This window comes from Chelmon rostratus, chromosome 8, assembly GCF_017976325.1.
Source record: "Chelmon rostratus isolate fCheRos1 chromosome 8, fCheRos1.pri, whole genome shotgun sequence".
Taxonomy (NCBI): domain Eukaryota; kingdom Metazoa; phylum Chordata; class Actinopteri; order Chaetodontiformes; family Chaetodontidae; genus Chelmon; species Chelmon rostratus.
In genome coordinates this window covers 12774661-12792880 of record NC_055665.1, presented here as the reverse complement: position 1 = coordinate 12792880, position 18220 = coordinate 12774661, and the positions used below count along the sequence as shown (strand labels likewise).

At 41.1% G+C, this 18220-nt stretch overlaps 2 protein-coding genes across 2 annotated transcripts; both read right to left on the bottom strand.

Annotated features, from left to right (window-relative positions):
* Positions 1-5586: 5586 nt before the first annotated feature.
* On the bottom strand, positions 5587-6716 carry hoxa13b (homeobox A13b). The gene is made up of 2 exons (XM_041942841.1): positions 6083-6716; positions 5587-5825 (listed from the first exon to the last, which is right to left on the bottom strand). The coding sequence occupies exons 1-2, from the start codon at positions 6714-6716 to the stop codon at positions 5587-5589; spliced, it is 873 nt and encodes a 290-aa protein (XP_041798775.1).
* A 3745-nt stretch (positions 6717-10461) lies between these two features.
* On the bottom strand, positions 10462-17880 carry hibadhb (3-hydroxyisobutyrate dehydrogenase b). Its single transcript, XM_041942952.1, has 8 exons — positions 17799-17880; positions 16614-16774; positions 16407-16516; positions 16201-16322; positions 12396-12529; positions 12141-12217; positions 11869-12025; positions 10462-11202 (listed from the first exon to the last, which is right to left on the bottom strand). The coding sequence occupies exons 1-8, from the start codon at positions 17866-17868 to the stop codon at positions 11044-11046; spliced, it is 990 nt and encodes a 329-aa protein (XP_041798886.1). The 5' UTR covers positions 17869-17880; the 3' UTR covers positions 10462-11043.
* Positions 17881-18220: the final 340 nt, after the last annotated feature.

The following is an 18220-nucleotide window of genomic DNA, read 5'->3' as shown; positions in this document are numbered from 1 at the left end:
TTTGCTGACCTTGAATAACAATTAAAGGTGTTTTCCGAACGTCCTCCACTCTTTGCATCGCCTGTTCTCTCTCTGCAACGCCCAATATAAGCCTTTGGACACGGGCTATTTCCCACACTCCAATCCATTTTCATTTGTCATCACTGCTGAGTAAGTGGGCACATGTGTCACATATCACTAATCCAGTTACGCGGCCACTTTTAGAATTTAGCCCAAATTCACTTCTCATACATCAAAGCCTGTGAATTTGCCATGCGCAGGGAAGCGTTAGGAGACTGCGTAATACTTCATTCTGCCCAGGTGGTTCTTGCTGTTGAACCTGAACAGTTTGAGCTGCATTCAGCGGCTGTTATCACTGCATTAAACTCTCCATATCAGGCGTTTGATATGGTCGTACATATTACAATTAGACCATTATTCCCATCTTCGTTCCGACGTGAATCATTCAGCCACTCGCACACAGCGTCAGCGCTCAGGCCGAGGCTGCAGCAGCGGCCCAGTCTGTCACATTAAAGCCTCCTTTCCTGCGACGTCTCACAGCACAGTTTTCAGACGGATTCAACCACAAAGAAATGCTGGGTTACTCGGTTTAACCCGAGCCAGTAAATGCACATTAATCCTCTTCTATAGGCCAAGCGGAACAGCTTTCATTATGGGACCGAGGAGCTTGTAAGTATGCACAGGCTGTGTCTAAACAAAAAGCTGGTAAACCTTGACCTCCAGGCGGTTGTCATGATGAGACAAACAAATGCGCAAACCATGTATTTCCATAAAGGATGAATGCCTCCCATGCGCTTTGTCTTATACGAAATTATCAATTTAGCCCAATTAAAAGTATTATAATGTGTTCTTAAAAGCTAGGTGGAAACTGCGAGGAAAAAGGTGAATTAAACCCTCAGTTTGATTTAGTTTTTATCTTTTCTTTTCTTGTTGACGTTGCTCGGATAATCGTGTGAAAGTCAAGGCTGCTCGTTTCTGAGTCGCCTTGAAAAGTTTAGGTGCAATAAAGTTGGAGTGTGGAGGGAAAAAAAGAAAAGAAAAACAGTCTTAAGTCTGCAGCACAAGATCGCAGAAGAGTAAATGCAGCTGAGGTTCATTCAGTGTGGCAGAAAATGCAAAAGCTGAAGTTATACACACACATTTCAATGGAGGCAGCCAAAGGAGGATTGTAATAATAAAAGCACTTTTTTTTGGTTTGTCTGAATTTTCCTTCGACACTTGAGGGGGAATGTGGTTCAGTGTGTGCGCCTGCAGCCTTTTCACCAGGGGACATTCGCTAATTTTTAGGTAAAATGGGCCCATGCTGCGGAGTTAGAGCAATATTATTCTGGGTATCTCAGCCCGGAAAATGTGCCTCATTTACTTAAATGTTTTAAGCATAATGATGTAAACAGAAACTGAATCAAAAAGACTATTAATTTAAAAGCAGTTTGTCAGTGAATTAAAGGAGTTTTAAATGAATAAGCCAGCGGCAGCAGTTTCTACTGGGTTTTGAATTGTGGTGCTGGAGCAACTCTGTGTTTACATTTGGATCAGGGATTATGGCTTCATAGAAAATAGTTCAAGAGGAAACCAAAGAACAAAATATGTCTAAATCCCTTCACTTTTCTGATAATTTATGATGATATGAAAGTGTTTATATAGAGGAAGCGAACTGATTTATTACACAAAATAAAACTTTTTTTTCCAGCTGCCTATTTGCAACTCTTTTACGCGAGATGAAAAATGACCCTGAAGGCAACAGATTTATTTAAAACTTGACTGAAACACATAATTCGGAAAACCAAGGTGGAACAGAAAGCATCCCGCGTTTGGCTTGTTGTTGATAAGATCAAACTATTTGAAGCCTGAGGACTGGCACGTTATTTAATACAGTGAGAGAAAAGAAGTAGGAAAATAATGCAATATGAAGAGACACCAGGCAACCACAGTAATGTAGCGCTTGATGTCATCAAGGTGCAAAGAAACTGAACTGAAAAAGATGGTAGACCCACTTATACAGCAGGGGCGGCGGGGTCGGTGTCTCCGGAAGCAGTCTACCGTTGAGGGGGGGGGGCGGGGTTTACAGCTGAGGCTGCTGTAAAATGCAGCTACTTCAAAAACCTAATAAAACTTTCTGGATTCACAAATTCAGCCTCGCATTCGTTCACGAGTGTCTGGCTGTCATCCAGTGTGAGCTCAAACACACACACACACACACACACACACACACACACACACTACCTGTGTGACGGCCACGTCGCCCGTTGCCATCAGGTAAACGCTGAATCCCATCTCTGCGACAGTAATAGCTGTAAAAGCAGCGCAACACATACGCGGTGTGTTGCGACAAATATGGAGGGAAATGCTTAAAATGTAAAGCTCTAAATGTAAAATTAGCAGAAGGTGAAATGTGTTCATGCATTTGATTTTGGGAGAAAAAACATCCAGAAGTGATGCACAACTCCGTCTCAGTTCTGGTTTGCGTCTTTGTTGGTCTGTTTGGTGAATATTTGGATCTTCCTCACTGACGCTTTTCCTTTAAGTGCATTCTGAAATTCATTGCACAACGTTAAACACCACCCGCTCACCCAACCCCACCCGAACAAACACACACACACGCGCGAAAAGTGATCAGGTAAAGCTTTTCAGCATCACGCACAGAAGATGTCATTAACGTTTTAAAAAGTAAAGAGCTTTTACTTTGGGACTGTGCGCATGCTCCTCATCTGCTCCACGTTCCTCCTTAGAAAATGGAAACTTTTCACTGTTAGCTTGTGATTTTATTTCCCATTGGTATTTCAGCTTTTTTCAGCCGCGTTACTGATGCACACGCTGCAGGCCTGCGTGCATACGGGGCTTTTTGGAGTGAGGCGCACTGACCTGCTTGGCTGTTAGGGGGAGCAATGACACAGAACAACAGAGGCGGATACGCTGAGAGGAGGGTTTCTGACGGGCCTCCATCTCAACAAGGTGGCAGAATATTTACTCAACATGACCCCCATCAATCCCGAAAAGTGAGAGAGGGAGAGCAGCCCAGACGCTGAGGAAACCGTTTCAAGCCTCTGCAGTTGTGCTAGAGGGCCCATCAGCGGCCGGGCCTCTCCAAGTGCTCTTGAGCAAGACGGCTTGTGTGACTGAGCTGAGAGGGCGACACCTCAGATACTGCAACAAACGCTCCTTTTTATGGTACAAACCACAAATCCAAGTGAACCAGCAGCCCGCCGGTCACGGTGAGCTGCAGTTTGGAGGTCAGTGTCAGGGACCTTATTTCTATTAAAATTTTAAATTCTACAGGAAAATATTTATTTAAAATATTGTACACTGATTGTGTTTTTGAAATGTTCTGACAGTAATAAATATGATGTGATTGTAATAAGATCATGTGAATCATGTTAACACCAGAGTACAATTATATTACAGTATTTCAGTACAGGTAGAAGGCTAAAAATCAGCACTGACAGCTAAAGAAAAGATGTGTGGCTGGTGGCTGAGGGCTCGTTTGGACGCTGGATTAACAGGCCTGTCACACACACACACACACACACACACACACACACACACACACACACACACACACACACACACACACGCTGCTCACATCAAGCGTTTTCGATTACGTTCAGCGTTTACTAGCAGATTTTCTTGGTTTAGGTTTTTGTTCCAAAATGAGATGGACAAAGTCAACTTTGTTTTCCTAAATTCAAAACGAAAACACACACCTCTTCCTGAAGGACGGGTCACATAAGGATTTAAATAAAACTCACCGCGCCTTCTTTACTTTGATTTTCGATTTAGGGTCAATCCATGAATGTCAGCATGAAGTGCGTAATGTTTTATGGCATTTTGCAAACGCAGTTAGAAATCGCGATTTAAAAAAAAAAACAAAGCAAAGCAAAACATATTGTGGAAATTAAGCCCCGATGAGACATGAATGGAAACTGAATGATGGAACAGATGATTTTTCTATTCTCATTTTTAACACATTTTATTATTAAGACAGTATGCGTAGCCAGAATACATGTCTTACTGTGAATACAGGCAATGATAATATTTAGTCATTGTTTTTGCGCTGTGAAATGACTTCATCTATTATATTAATTAAAACTGTCATTACCACAAAATACTTTTTCTGTGGCGCTAAACTATTTGTATAATATCCTAAAAAGAGATAATTATCGCTTAAGAAATAAGGTTTTGAGTTCTTACCTGAATTGTTAAAGCTGATATGACAAGTTCTTCTTAATAAAAGGTTGTCTAAATCATTAAATAATATATATATGAATATGTATATATTTTCCAAATAAAGACAGACGACATAAATGCTTCTGTAAGAGAGAAGGCCAGATGTCCAGGCAGATGTATAGACTGCAGTCTGTGGGCAGACGCTGTGCTGGCGGAGCTGCGCCACTAGATGGCGACATAAACTCTTAATGGCTGAAACCATCAGGGACTCTGAGCTCAGCGAGGCTCCTCTCAGGTAGGCCTGCTGGCCTAAACACGCTCATCCATTCAGAATATAGTGTAGCCATGTGTGATTTTATCGTGAAAAGGATTTGTAAAGCCTAACCTCGATCGATCAGTCATCCGTGTCCAATTTGGACCGAAAAATGTAAACGAAAATGACAAGATCACATTGCGTCGTTCAAACGTTTATTGTCAAAAAACTTTGGCTATTGCAGTCAGAAAAGGGAGAGTAGATAGGTTGCAGTCAGATAGTATTTACATGTTTAAATATGCCTACATTTCTAGGTCTCGTCTCCAAAATCATTCTTGACTGACAGGCAGAAATCGCATAGTTCAGCCTGTTGACAGAAGAGTGATTGTGAGCAGAAACCATGTGTTTAGAAAAAAAAAAGACATTGACAAAGTGTGGCCAAACCTACTGAAATGTTCGGGCTCGTGGCTCGTTTTGTAACGTTTCATCAGATGCTGGCAGATGAACTAATAGAGATAGAGATTTATTTTATTTCTGAGGGCAGAGATGTGATGTAAACTCACTTTCAGTTTTCCAAAGTGTAGAATTGAGTTTATCTAAATAATTTTATTAAACACCCAAGGAGTGCTGTTGCTGTTACATATATATATTTTTTTCTCTTTAGCGTGAAAAAAATGCTGAAAATATCACCTGAGATTCATTGTCTATTATTTGATTATTATTTGTTTAAAGAAGGGGGCACTTTAACACCCAATTTGTTTCCCACTGCCTCACTGTCAAGACGAAAGCTGACTCTGGATATGACTCCAGGGCCCTCAGCCTTCATTTCTGGACTTCACTCAGTGAAATAAAAGCGCAGGATGTTCTCGGGGTGTCTTCATGTCTTCAAGGCACACGGTCTGGCTTGTTCGTGAATATTTGAAAGGGATCATGCATCCCCTTAAAGAATCGCCCTGGTCAATGTGTTGCAAACCATTTCCGATCCTCCTGTCAACAGGCCGCATCGACTGGTTCCAATTAAAATGTGAGGAAGGAAATGTGTAGGACAAAACAGAGCCGCTCTGGCGACAAAGAAACCGTTCATATACTGTAATAAATTATAGCACAGTTTTTTGGGGTGAAGGCACATCCATGTCCGCCCTTCACCTCCCGTTTCAGCATCTCCACGGCTAACTGGAGCTCTTGAATTTATTGACGACTTTCTTCTCCTTTACGCGCCTGTTCTGAAACCAGATTGTCACTTGTCTCTCTGTCAGATTTGTCTGCGCGGATATCCTCCTCCTTTTGTCCTTGGTGATGAATTTATTGGCGGCGTACTCCCTTTCCAGCTCCTTGAGCTGCACCTTGGTGTATGGCACACGCTTCTTTCTCCCACGGCGGATTGAGCTGTCTCCACCAGATATAGTGTCTGTGGAGGAAGAAATGCATGATCACATTTTTAATCTGCTACACTGTGTCAGATTGAAAGCCATTTTTTTCTTACATACATTTAACTCTTTAGCTTTTTTATTCTTCTTTCAGGCGTATTATTAAATATCAACAGTGGGGGGAAAATGCTTTTCACATCAGACACATATGCACACACATGCACATATTTTTGCAAGATTAAGTGCACATTCTCATGAACATACCACATTTCTGTGTTAAGAAAACAATAAAAAATACCTTGTAACGAGGGTTTCCACAGAGGATTCGACTGTGGCTGCTCCTTGGTGCAGTAAACTTGGCCACTCCAACCATTGGTGATGGCCCATGGCTGGTAGGGCTCCATAGGCAACAGAGACTCGTGTCTTGGCTCAGATGGAGCACTCAGCGCAGGGACGACAGGGACGTCCAAGTAGCTGGGCTGGTAAGGACCCGAGGAATAGCCCTGATAAAACGCAAATTCCTTTGCCCTGGTTGAGAACTCCTCGCCAGAGACAGATGAGTCCATGTATTTATCGCCATAACCAGAGGGCTGCGCGCAAGCCTTGACGCTGCCGTGTGACATCCTACACGGGTAATAACCGCTGCCAAAATATCCATAGGGCAAAGATGCATTGGGCGAGCTCTGAGTGGCAGAACAGGGGCTGCATTGTTTGCCAGGCTCCCCCATGCCAGAGACTGGCACCTCACTCGCAGTGTATGTGGTGCTCGGAGCCAGCGAGGTTGGATGCGCTAACAAATTCCTGCACTGGTTTGCAGCAAAATTACCTCCAGTAAATCCTTCCATGTTCTTGCTTCTTTCATCCAAGCCGTTGTCGTAGAGGAACATCACCGGGTCAATCCAGTGCGAATGGAGGAGTAATGAGGCGGTCATAGCATGCCCTACATCGAGACGACCAACTCTTTTTCAAAATCCCCTCGACTGAGCAGAGACAGGGACTCGGGCAGAGTAACGATACCAACACGCCTGAGTACATAAAGATCGGAAGGTTATTGGCCAGGGCCAAGCACGTGATATGCAAAGGAGATGATAAACGTCTAGACATCAGATAATGCAGATCAAGCTGTATATTTGCAAAGATGCACTGTGCATCAGTATATCCATGTTTTAGACATGCAAAAACGACCGGAATTATATTTTTTGTCACGAAGTGATATCAGAGCCTCAAACTGCGCTGTAAAGGCAGTCTTGACAGTAGTATTGTGCCATCACAACACGCTTTCTTAATGAATTGTACAACACATGGCGTGAGAAAGACTATAAACTATATGATTGTTGTTGTTTTTTTAACTTTTAATGAATCCGCAATTGCGCGTGCCATTTTCGTTGCACAAGCTCTTAATTTAAGAGAAAAACAAAAATGATGTCAGATATGCGTGGTTAAATGATTATTTGTAGCTTTACATCTAAAGGTGGAACCTTTTTATGCCCTTTAGTCAAAGCTGCAGACTTTTACAATACGCCCCATTGTGTCGCTGAATTATCTGAATGGACTGATTTAAGCATAATGATTACACAGGCGTTTAAGCATAATGATTACACAGGCGGGTTCTTCAAAAAAACAATAATAAACACAGGAAGATGTCTTTATGGAGACATTTTAAGCGCATATTATAACAACAGTTGCGCATGAAATCATCCAAACATTTGGCACCATACAACGTGTAAATCCAGACACAAGTTCAGTGTCCACAAAATACCAAAAGCATGCCACATTTGGCTGCACTCTTCCTCATACGGTTTAGACGCGGCTGGAGGCCAAGGTCAAGTTGAAAGCTGCAGTCTGGCCAAATCGACACAAACGCCAGGAAGCAGGAAGAAAAAATGTCGCTAAATACCGGAGAGGACATTTCACCGACAGACTGGGCTCGTTTTTAAAGACCAGAGACATCCACCCTTCTTAGCTTCTGGTTTTCTTTAATTCTGTCAAAATTTAGGGACAAAAAAAAAAAATCAATTGGCATCAAACGGTCAAAATCAAATGTCAAGATGAATCATTTTATGTCTCTAGTTAAAAAGTGACTTATAGGAAAACAAATTTCTCTTCATACATGTTTCTACTCTCTGCTAAAATGCCTCCATAGGTGGGCTCTCGTTTTCCTGAGCTAAAAACAGCCTCGCATCGGGGCAAATACACGACATATAAACACATCCCTCATGAGCAAGAGGCTGTAGAATAAGAATCTAGTGTTTTGCCTGTTCAGCTGTTTGGGAGCACGTTGACGGACGAAAGGACGTGGATGTTGTCAGAAAAAATACTGTTTTAATGTTCAGAATTGTTTCTTGTTTAATATTTCTGAAGTGAGACCTCAGAGTCAGAGTAATGTATCCCCACCCAAAACCTGAGCACATTTTTTTTTTATTTTTAATAGAGTTTTCCCACCTTTTAAAGCTGTAAATCTTTACGGCCCAAGTTCATAGCTTGTAGGCAAGAGTGAGCAGTGGTCTGCATTTCAGGAAAAAATCATAATGTTTTATGTTAGCGAATAGTTTCGCGTCTCATTTCTGTTTTTATTGCGCTGGCATGATAACCGACTTTAGATAAACTAATGGGCTCTTTTATTCAATACTCTACACTGCATTTTAGATTTAAAAAAATGCCAACTTTCTAAAATTTTGCGTGGAAACGATTTTGGAAAAAGTGAGTGTTGGCTGGACGGGGATCACCTCAGCCACGCTGTTCACACATTAGAGGGCGGCTGTCTTTCTAAACATAGTCTGCAGCAGCTGGTGGGACGTGTTATCTGAGCAGCTCAGCCGGCTGCAGGAGAAAAAGATGATCCACGACTAAATTGCAAATAGGGCCATGAGCTGCTGATGCAGAAGCGCTTCGTTTGTCCCATTTATTTTCACTTCAGGACGCAGTCAAAACACACACAAACACACACACCATCAATTTCTTTTGAGAACATAAAAACCTAGATGGCAATATTAGTGGGTAAAGTCACAATTAGGAAATATAAAAATGACGTCTTAAATTATCACATATAATTTAAGAAGACGAAACACCGTCGTCAAAGCTCAAACTAAAATATCCTGAAATTGAAATAGGTATTTAGTAAGAAAAATACAAATATTATCCGAAATAAAACATTAAGTCGTATTGCAATCCAATGAATCTGACCCCGACGGCTTTAAACGGGCCTGGACGTCATAAAAACACTTGATTGCTGCATTTTGATTTCCAATAAGTTTGATTGGTTTGGTTTAATAAGTTTCCAGAGCGTGTTTTACAGGTCCTTCAAATTATTTAATTTCGTAAAAACTGGCCTAACATGGCGCACACAGTGTAAACTAGGTTTTATACTGGACTTGGGGTCCATGATTAAAAACCACTGATTTGACAGTACACCTTTCTGACTTTATGCAATTGCTCCAAATGCAAAATGTAAAAAAAAAAAACAAAAAACAACAACAACAAAAAAAAAAACTACACAAAACAAAAACGCGCTGCAGTGTCGGCAACATTTTGGAGCAAGAAAACAGTTTGTGAGCGTGAAACAGCCGCACTTCTCCTCCAGTCGGTCTAACGAACGCGGAGGCGCAACGCTCAAAATGTGCGCATCTTCAACAGCGTAGTTGCAAAATGACATATTACAAACCAAAAAAAGTACAAATGTGCATCATCACCATGTTTGAAATGAAATGAAAAGCACAAACAGCAGACAGCTGAATGCTCAGCGAATAGAAAGTGTTGCAGATGCTGAGGAGCGATGATGCTGCAGCAGATGATGTCAGGCTGTGTGTGTGTCCCAGTCACAGGTCTGCTGAGGGCCTGAGACCAAAGTGCTGCTCTGTTTGCAGCACCTATCAAGAAGATGACAACACGGCTCTTAGCCCACAGTGCTTAATGGACTTTTTATGGGTTTGTCTTGTGATCGCATGACCTATGGCACCTTGGCCCCTCAGTGGCTTTTGGCAAACTAGATCAGAAACATACCGGCCTCCTTGTCTGACCGGTGTGGGGATAGAAACGAAGTCCGCATCCCCAAATTACCGAGGCTGGCTGACTGATGCGCCAGTCGGTCCCAAATTTCTGCAATATGCACTAACAAAATATTCAAATTGTCCTTAGAGAGGAATTTCTAGCATCAGCTCAAAATGTGTTGGATAATTTAGCTCCAGCAGAAAAAAGCTGATGTGTCCTTTTCTTTTGGAGCAGTGTAGTTTTGGCCCTCGGCTCTTCTGCCCCGCCACTCCATCTGCTCTGCAGCCAAGCTCCTGAAGGCACATGTTCGTTCAACATTTCATCGTGACTACGGAATCAGTGGGACACAAGACGCAAATTAGACCATTTGGTAGCTATTTAACTTACTAGCGCTCAGAGACACGAAGGGAAAATTGTACCGTTCATGTCCAAATACGCGGCATTTAGAATTCAGATCTGGAGAATTAGTATCCTTCATCACATTTGGCTGCACTTGCATCCAAGTTTGTGCACTGTTACTTATTTGTGTCCAAGCTCCTCACTGATTCTAAGACAGCTATTCAGGCAAAAACAGGATTTATGGCAATACTGCAATAAAGCAGCAGCAGTCAGTGAATAAATGCGGTGCTTCCAGCTGTTTGTAAAAAGTCTAAATTAAAGTTAACATCCAAAGCCAGAAATGAAAACTGATTGGTGGTGTAATTAACTGTCACATCAACTGACATCACAGTTTGTTTTTATTTCCTAACAGGATATGATGACACTCTTATCCCAAAGTAACATTACCCATGTCAAGAGAAAGAACCCCCATAAACAGAAAAAAAACCCAGCAACATAAAGAAATGATCACAAACAATAGATAAATACGTGGAGGCAAAACAGCATTTGCAGCCGTTCAGCCTCAACACACAGAGCTAATGAGTTGTCTTCTTAACACTGGATTCCCTCAGGACTCTTTGCATTGTAAGACCTGCAGAGCTGACAGGCTGCTAATCGTTTGGATCCTTTGTATCTCTGACTATTCACTTGCTTCGAAAATCAAAAGGAGTGTTACATTTCAAATAGGCTAGATCACACAGAAAACATGATTTCCAATAGAAGAGAAGTGCACACATGATCTGTCACGCTGTGTTGGAGCTCTGTTGGCGTCATGTCTTTCAAAGAAAAAACAAAACAACAGTCCTTAGGGTGAAATACACCCTAACTACTACTCTATGTTAGTCCTGTGCAGAGCCAGGCTTGGTAAGGCTGTGGACGGGGTGGAGGCTGACATTACTGGCCCTCCTCCTCACGCAGGAACTGGAATACTGAGGAGAAATCTTTATTGGCATAACCGCGTGCGCACATCATACGGTACATCTGATGGGCCAAGGAGCCGAGAGGGACAGGGGTCTTTGTGTTGGTGGCTGTGTTCTGCGCAAGGCCGAGATCCTGAAAAAAGAAAAGAAAAGCAAACGTACATTAAGAAAACCAACAGAGCTGAAAATTGAACTCTAAAACCAAAAACCACCAGTCCACACACCACAGAGAATTTTCTTTATGTTGTAATAATATGGGCTTCATTCCCGTTTAAGAGGGATGTAAACAACTAGCAGCCCCCCCAACAGTGTAACTTAAGTCCTTGTCACATGCACGACATATGACTCAGAAATGAGTCCCTGACTGACTTATGATACATCTGAAGCATATGTACAGTATATGAATGAGAAAAATCGCAGCGGCTCACAGCTCCTGTGTTTACGTTTTTGTTTGTTTTTACTCATTTCCACGTTCTAGTAAATTTTATTTCTTATCTTTCGTTTTGTTTCTAACATGGGCGTTGCAATACAAATTTCATTGGCATGTTATGCTCAGTGACAATAAAGAATCTTGAATCTGAATCTTGAATCTTAAAGCAAAACATTAAACCACTTTTGTATCTTTTATACCAAAAACATCAGGGGTAATAGAAACTATTTATTTCTCTGCACAAATTTCAGCGAGAAAATATTCTTTGTTTCCTCATGTTTGTGGTGACAGGGGCAACATTTCTGCACTAACCCTCAAACGTAATCCAAACAGGAATTAGAGTACAGTGCAACAGGTCATCAAACTGACCTTAGCCATCAGCTGGGTGCCAAAGCCTCCCTGGTAGTTATTCCCAGAAGGGACTCCCTCCATGACTCCAGGCACAGGGTTATAGGTGTCACTGGACCAGCACCGACCTGAACTCATGTTCAGGATCTTGGCCAACAATTTAGGATCAAGACCAAGTCTGTGAGCAAAGATAAATTCCACGTTACTTACACAAAGTGTATTGCTGCTGCTGCATATTGTCATGATTTAAAATGACTGCATACGCTGTTATTTGTGACCAAGACAGTTTTCACCTGATTCCCAAGTTCATTGTCTCTGAAGTCCCGATCATTCCAATGGCTAGAAGCATGTTGTTACAGATTTTAGCAGCCTGTATCAAGATGATATTGGCAGTAATTACTCATATTTTCAACAAAATCTGGATTTCATTAAACAATTGATTATGATGTTCATACACACTCTCATTACACATGCAACTTATGGAAAAAAGTGATTTGAATGACAAATGCATTGTTATAGTTCATGGACAAAATGAAATCTGCTCATACCTGTCCAGTTCCAACCTGACCACAGTACACCACATTGGCTCCCATGCAGCTGAGAAGTTCTTTGGCTGCAGTAAATTCCTCCTCTGCTCCTCCAACCATAAAAGTCAGTTTACCCGAACTGGCAGCTCCCACACCTGGGAATGGGAAATCATGCTTACTTACAATAACCCATGTGCTAGCAAGCAGAGAATGTTGGGGATTTTTTGAAAGTTTCATTAGTTGAAACGCAGTAAACAAAAGGCCAATTGAAGGCAAACAAAAAAATAAGGTAATTCAGAACTAAAAGTAAGCGTTGTTAATCATAGCAGCTGTCTCATGTAGCTGGAATAGCATCTGTTAGATACACGTTTGGCATAGTGTGGAAACATTTGTGGATTTCACAAAAACAGTGCCTTTGACTCTTCACACTGAAGTTCATGGGATCTTGTTAGAGCTCCAAAAACTGCATGGAAGCTCCATCAAACTTCTCCAATTTTGTTTACTTGTCAACAACCACATGGGTCCATATATTCTGTCTCTAGACCATTCATTCTTCTGACTGGCAAAGCTTTCATTTTAACATCAAGGTGCGATACAAAAAAAGAATTTTTCCAGTGAGAAAATGAAATAAATACAAGTTTAAATGTGTTTGTTCCACTCATTTCCTGTCAGTGCTGTAATATGAGCTCTAAATAAATAAATCATCTGGCGATAAAATATATCTATAATGGTGTCTGAGCACAATTCAAAATAAATAAATACATTTGTGGACGTGTCTAATTGGCATTTAATGCTTTTGGAGAAAATAAAAACTGTTTCCATTAGAATTTCAGGACTACGGGGACTAACTCATAGTACATTTCATGATCATGCAGCAGTTATCAAAACATAATTACAACATGCCTCAGACAAAAAGTAATTCAAATGACAAAACAATACTGCACATAATGGTAAATGCTACACACAAAAAAAAGAATAACATTTAAAAAGAATAAAATAGCACAATAGTGTAATGTACAATAAATGGGAATGATCACAGCTATTTAGATATTTCAAACAAGTCTGTGAAAGTATGTATTTAAAAAACAAACAAACATTTGGATGAGGACAATAACCTACAGCCTACTCTGTAGACTTTAGGGAAAATGTTTTTCCAGCCCTTGTCTTAGATCTAGGAGCAGCTGTTTCTCGATCTATTCTTGCATTTGATGGTGCATTCAGGTTCACATGGGGTTAAAAGCTCAGTGATATAGAATAACCAGGTGCAAGCCACATGGGTGCCAAGAAATTAACCAACATAGTCTTATAATTAATCTTAAACTTTACAGGAAGCCAGTGGAGAAAGGCCAGGATGGGTGAATATGTTCCCCCTCCCTAGTCCTCATGAGCGCCCGCCAGCAGCATTTTGTTCTAACTGGAATCTTGAACGACTGTGCTGCTGCAGACAGGTGGGAACAGCAGTCAAGCTGACATATACCAAAACATGGGAAAGGGATCAAAATTCATACACAATAGTGGTAACTAAAAAAATGTATTCATGTAAAAAGCAAGATTAAACAACTGAGTTAATCTGGCAACGGTGACAAAGATGCCTGTCACATTAACAGTATTTCAAAGAGACTGTATGACCAGTTGCTTTGTTGGAACAAATAACTTTCAATGTGGTCACATTACAGAGGTTCACACATCTAGTGCCGGAGAATTTGAGGACAGTCAAGTTATTGGCCTCACACTGAAAGCTGGTGACTGACTTCCAGGAGGCGACGCACAGATGGAAAATATATTAAAGTAATCGACTACACATGGAAGCTAGCAATTAACAGATACATTTTTAAACAACTTGATATTACTGAATTTATGACTGACAGTATGAATAGTTTTTGTGTCCCAATCTACCATAAAGTCCTGTGGAAAATATCCACCTCATGATTCAAACAACAAACAAAAAGGTTTTCCTTTCTCTTGAGTGGGACAGTCCCCATATATGGAACATGCCCTATGGTTTAAATAACACAGCTGTGGATTTTGTCCAATTGAAGCATTCCCCTCAACTGTGCAAAAACGTCTCGGATGCATTTTAAGTGAGAGCCAAGACCGGAAAGTAGAGATGAAGCGCTGCTGTTTACGATCTAAGGAAACACGGATGAGTACCTAATTGTTTTTAAAGTATTTTGAAGAAAAGAAAAAAAAAAAGAACTCCTCTAATAAACATCTAGCCAACAGACATTTTTTGTCAAATATAATCCACTTGTCATTTTCTGGAAGGTCTGCAAGAAAACTGCCTGGTCATTCCCTCTCAGAGATGAAAGTTCACCAGTTCTATTTCTGTTTTTTCAGACCTCAACTCTCGCCTTTGGTAAGGTAACCATTCCAGTCTGAGGAGGAATGAAAGATGGCAGTTATCTCATCTGGTCCCTACATTTTTTTCACACAAAGAAACAGCTATCATACACATGCTGACTCAATTACGTCCCCACCGCCATGTGTGCTTTTATGTTTAAGCTTTAACCATGCTGGATTAAACCGTCACTACCATGCCACTGTACTTCTTTTGATTTCAGTCTGACCACTGGAGATGTTCAAAAAGTTTCATTTAGGAGCTAAAGCCTGCTGATTGACGTGATGTATCAAAGTATGACATACACTTCAGCCTGCACTAGTTAAAGTGCCACCACCTCACGCATGCACACACACAAGTTCAAGGCAGAAAGCTGAACAACTTTAATCCATGCGCACTACCACAGGACGGAAGCATATAAATCACTACTAATCTTTAGAGCCGGGCTGTAAAATGGACCAAAATCAATTCAAAGAAAGTGGCTGTCTTGACGTTGACGAGGCCAAGTTCAAACAAACTGTGTTTCTGAGTGGACCCCCCAAGAAAGTCGAGAGCACACACACTTTACAGCTAGGAACATTTGTGCCGGCAGAAGGTGCCCCTCCTCCTTGTCTTCCTTAAAGCAACATAGATTTGCCACCACTGAATAAATAACTGTTGAAACTGCAATGTCCGTTCAAAGCTCAACTTGACACAACATTAAGGCAGCGGATGAATTTAGTTAACATGCTGCCCCACGTTTAAGTTCCCAGTAATCTACACATACAATACTGTATATGTTATAATACATATCAGACCTTGTGCTCACACAAGGTAGATTAGTGAATCTACCTTTCCAATAATGTAGAGTCAAAAGCATTATTTGATTAATTAAGCAAGAGAAAACAAATTTTTTTTGCTGTTGACCCTATTGGTCTTTATTTCACTAAAATTCAACATGGATCCTTTTGTATTCGTTTCTTCCCCTATTACTGGTATTGATCGATTAAAAACTGTCGGGGGTGTGAACTTTTTCAGCTTCTAAAAGAAGTGCATGACAGAGAGAGTTTGAGAGTCGCAGCTATAGACGAAAAGATAAATCAAGAAAATCACAGGTGGATTAATCAATAATGAAAATAACTGCTAGCTGCTGCCTTTTTTGCCAGACTTGGGTTGAATCTACATTTTCTGAAGTAAATAAACAGCTTAACAGACATTTTCAAGTATAGGCTCAGGTGCCAGGTTATCGAAAGCCTCAGTTTTTGCTAACCTGTTTATGTCAGTGAGGGTTGACTAAATATTAGAAACATCTCTCAGTATCATCCACAGCTCCACAGTAGCCTCTGAAATGACCTTCTTGAATCTATTACAGGGCCTTTGCATAGGCTGCATTACTTGTAGCTACGTGAAGGCTATCTGCAAAACTGTCTAAACTTGAAGCTAAACTTTAAGATTAGATAGCGGATTGAATTAAACAATCCACGTTATCATTTAAAATGTCAAATTTACCTCCGGATACAGGTGCATCCATAAAAACTGCCCCCATCTTCTCAGCAGCAGCAGCCATCTCTTTTGACACAGCCGGGTCGATGGTGCTGGAGTCGATGAGCAGAGAGCCTTTCTTCACCTTTCTGTTGAGAAAAGCACACAATTCAGAATCTGAGCACAACCCACAAGGTTACTATGTCCGTGCTGAAGGAGAAACCAAAGAGTACTTGAGAATGCCATTGGGTCCAGTGTACACATCTATGACATTGGGACTAGAGGGGAGCATGGTGATAATGCGGTCAGCCTTGTCTGCTACCTCAGCGGGATTATCCACAATCTGAGAAGACACAAAATCAAGAGGTAAGGAGAGAGCAAACAGGTGGAAAGTGCTTTACAATGAAAAAAAAAAACACATGTACATTTTACACTCCCACCTGAGCACCCAGCTCTTGCACTTCCTTGCAGGACTCCGGGAACACGTCGGTAGCAATGACTGGGTATCCGTGCTTCAGCAGGTTTTTTGCCATTGGGTTTCCCATATTGCCCAGACCAACAAAGCCCACCTGTGTCTTCGAGGCCAGGGACCTTGTGGAGACTATATTAAATGCATCAATGACAAGACAGCATCCTTATTGAATATACAGTGGTTGTCTGCTTGAGTCAAAATGCATAATATCTAAGATAAGTTTTATTTTGTAAATAGTTAACACTAAAAGTTTATTCGTATTTAAAAACCGTGTTCAGATGTTAAGTCTTTACATGTTTAAGAATGCCAAGTTTAGATCTCATTTAGGTGTGTAATTCCAGTGTAATCGCCTCTCATAGGCAAAGTTGTGTGATCTAATGGAACAACAGCCTCAATATTTACATAACTATTCCCTGATAACATTCTCTCAAAGGACAAACAGGCTTATCTCAATGTAAGTGAGACAAAGAAATCACTTTTACTCTTGTAGTTTATCTTCGCTCGAATAAGGAAAAAAAATAGACAGGAAGATCTCCTGTGAGGCTGCTTTATGGCCATTTGTTTACCCACACACTAAGTATCTAAATTCCTACACTTTGTTGTGCAAAATGAAAGCGTACACACACAAGATTCATAATCTCAAACATAAATAACCATATTACTAAAGAAAAAAAGAATATGATATTTAGCTCTAGCTTTAGAACAGCTCAGAAGCTTAGCTGTTTTAGGGGCTACCAAGAGCCCCTTGGATCTTTCTACATAGGGTTTGACTAGAGGGAGTGCACGGTGACTGATATTACATAATGTGCCTGAAATACGAAGTCAAGATGCACAAAAAGAAAAGCATATCGCGACCATTTCCATCCTTCAACCTTTTGAAAATTCGCTGTCGAGCAGCGTTGGCTGTTACCACGTAGCTCTGGCAAACGAGCCGGCACGCAAACAAGACGTAATTTTTTAACAGAAAAGTTCCTTAACCAGTAGACTGTGGGCTGAGGCAGCCTAGCGAAAATCAACTCAAACTTCTCGCCCAACGTGTCAGGCAAAAGTCGTGTTTTCTCGCCACAAACAGCCTTCAAACAACAACTTCAGCGTCTAGACTAAGCGTAGCGACGTGCACAATGCGCACAAAGTCTCAGTTTGCTCTTCTTACCGAACGCAAAGTCAACATGCTTGCAACACCTTCCAACTAGGTACCGAGACCCTCTCAACACAGCGGCCATGCTTCTTTCCTCTTGACCTTACGTCTGACGTAATAGTACGTACATTCATGGCGTTTCCTCCCTCCAATCAAATAGTAGACCTGCGCAGAACGGTCCCCCAAATTCAGCCACTGAGCTGCAGGGGAGGGCCTAGGATGTATGCACTCGCTTGTTAAAATTTCCTTTATAGTGCCAATATGTATGACTTCACATTTCTACGCCTCAGATTCTTAAAGCTTGCTGAAAGAGGCTCTACCCGTTTGCAGCAGGTCTCTCAAAAGCTCCGGAAGCGTCTTATCTACAGTGCTATGTGGAGTACTTAAAATATCAAAAATAAACCTACTAATCGTTTATATATTATCGTATTTATTTA

What these genes read in the sequence shown, in the direction of transcription:
- hibadhb (XM_041942952.1), bottom strand. Translation starts at nt 17,868, where the DNA reads ATGGCCGCTGTGTTGAGAGGGTCTCGGTACCTAGTTGGAAGGTGTTGC. An exon ending in GGACCCAATGGCATTCTCAA is followed by an intron (nt 16,323 to 16,406) that starts GTACTCTTTGGT and finishes TTTTCTCAACAG; the next exon opens with AAAGGTGAAGAAAGGCTCTC. An exon ending in GGATGCACCTGTATCCGGAG is followed by an intron (nt 12,530 to 16,200) that starts GTAAATTTGACA and finishes TCCCATTCCCAG; the next exon opens with GTGTGGGAGCTGCCAGTTCG.
- hoxa13b (XM_041942841.1), bottom strand. Translation starts at nt 6,716, where the DNA reads ATGACCGCCTCATTACTCCTCCATTCGCACTGGATTGACCCGGTGATG. An exon ending in GTGGAAACCCTCGTTACAAG is followed by an intron (nt 5,826 to 6,082) that starts GTATTTTTTATT and finishes CTTCCTCCACAG; the next exon opens with ACACTATATCTGGTGGAGAC.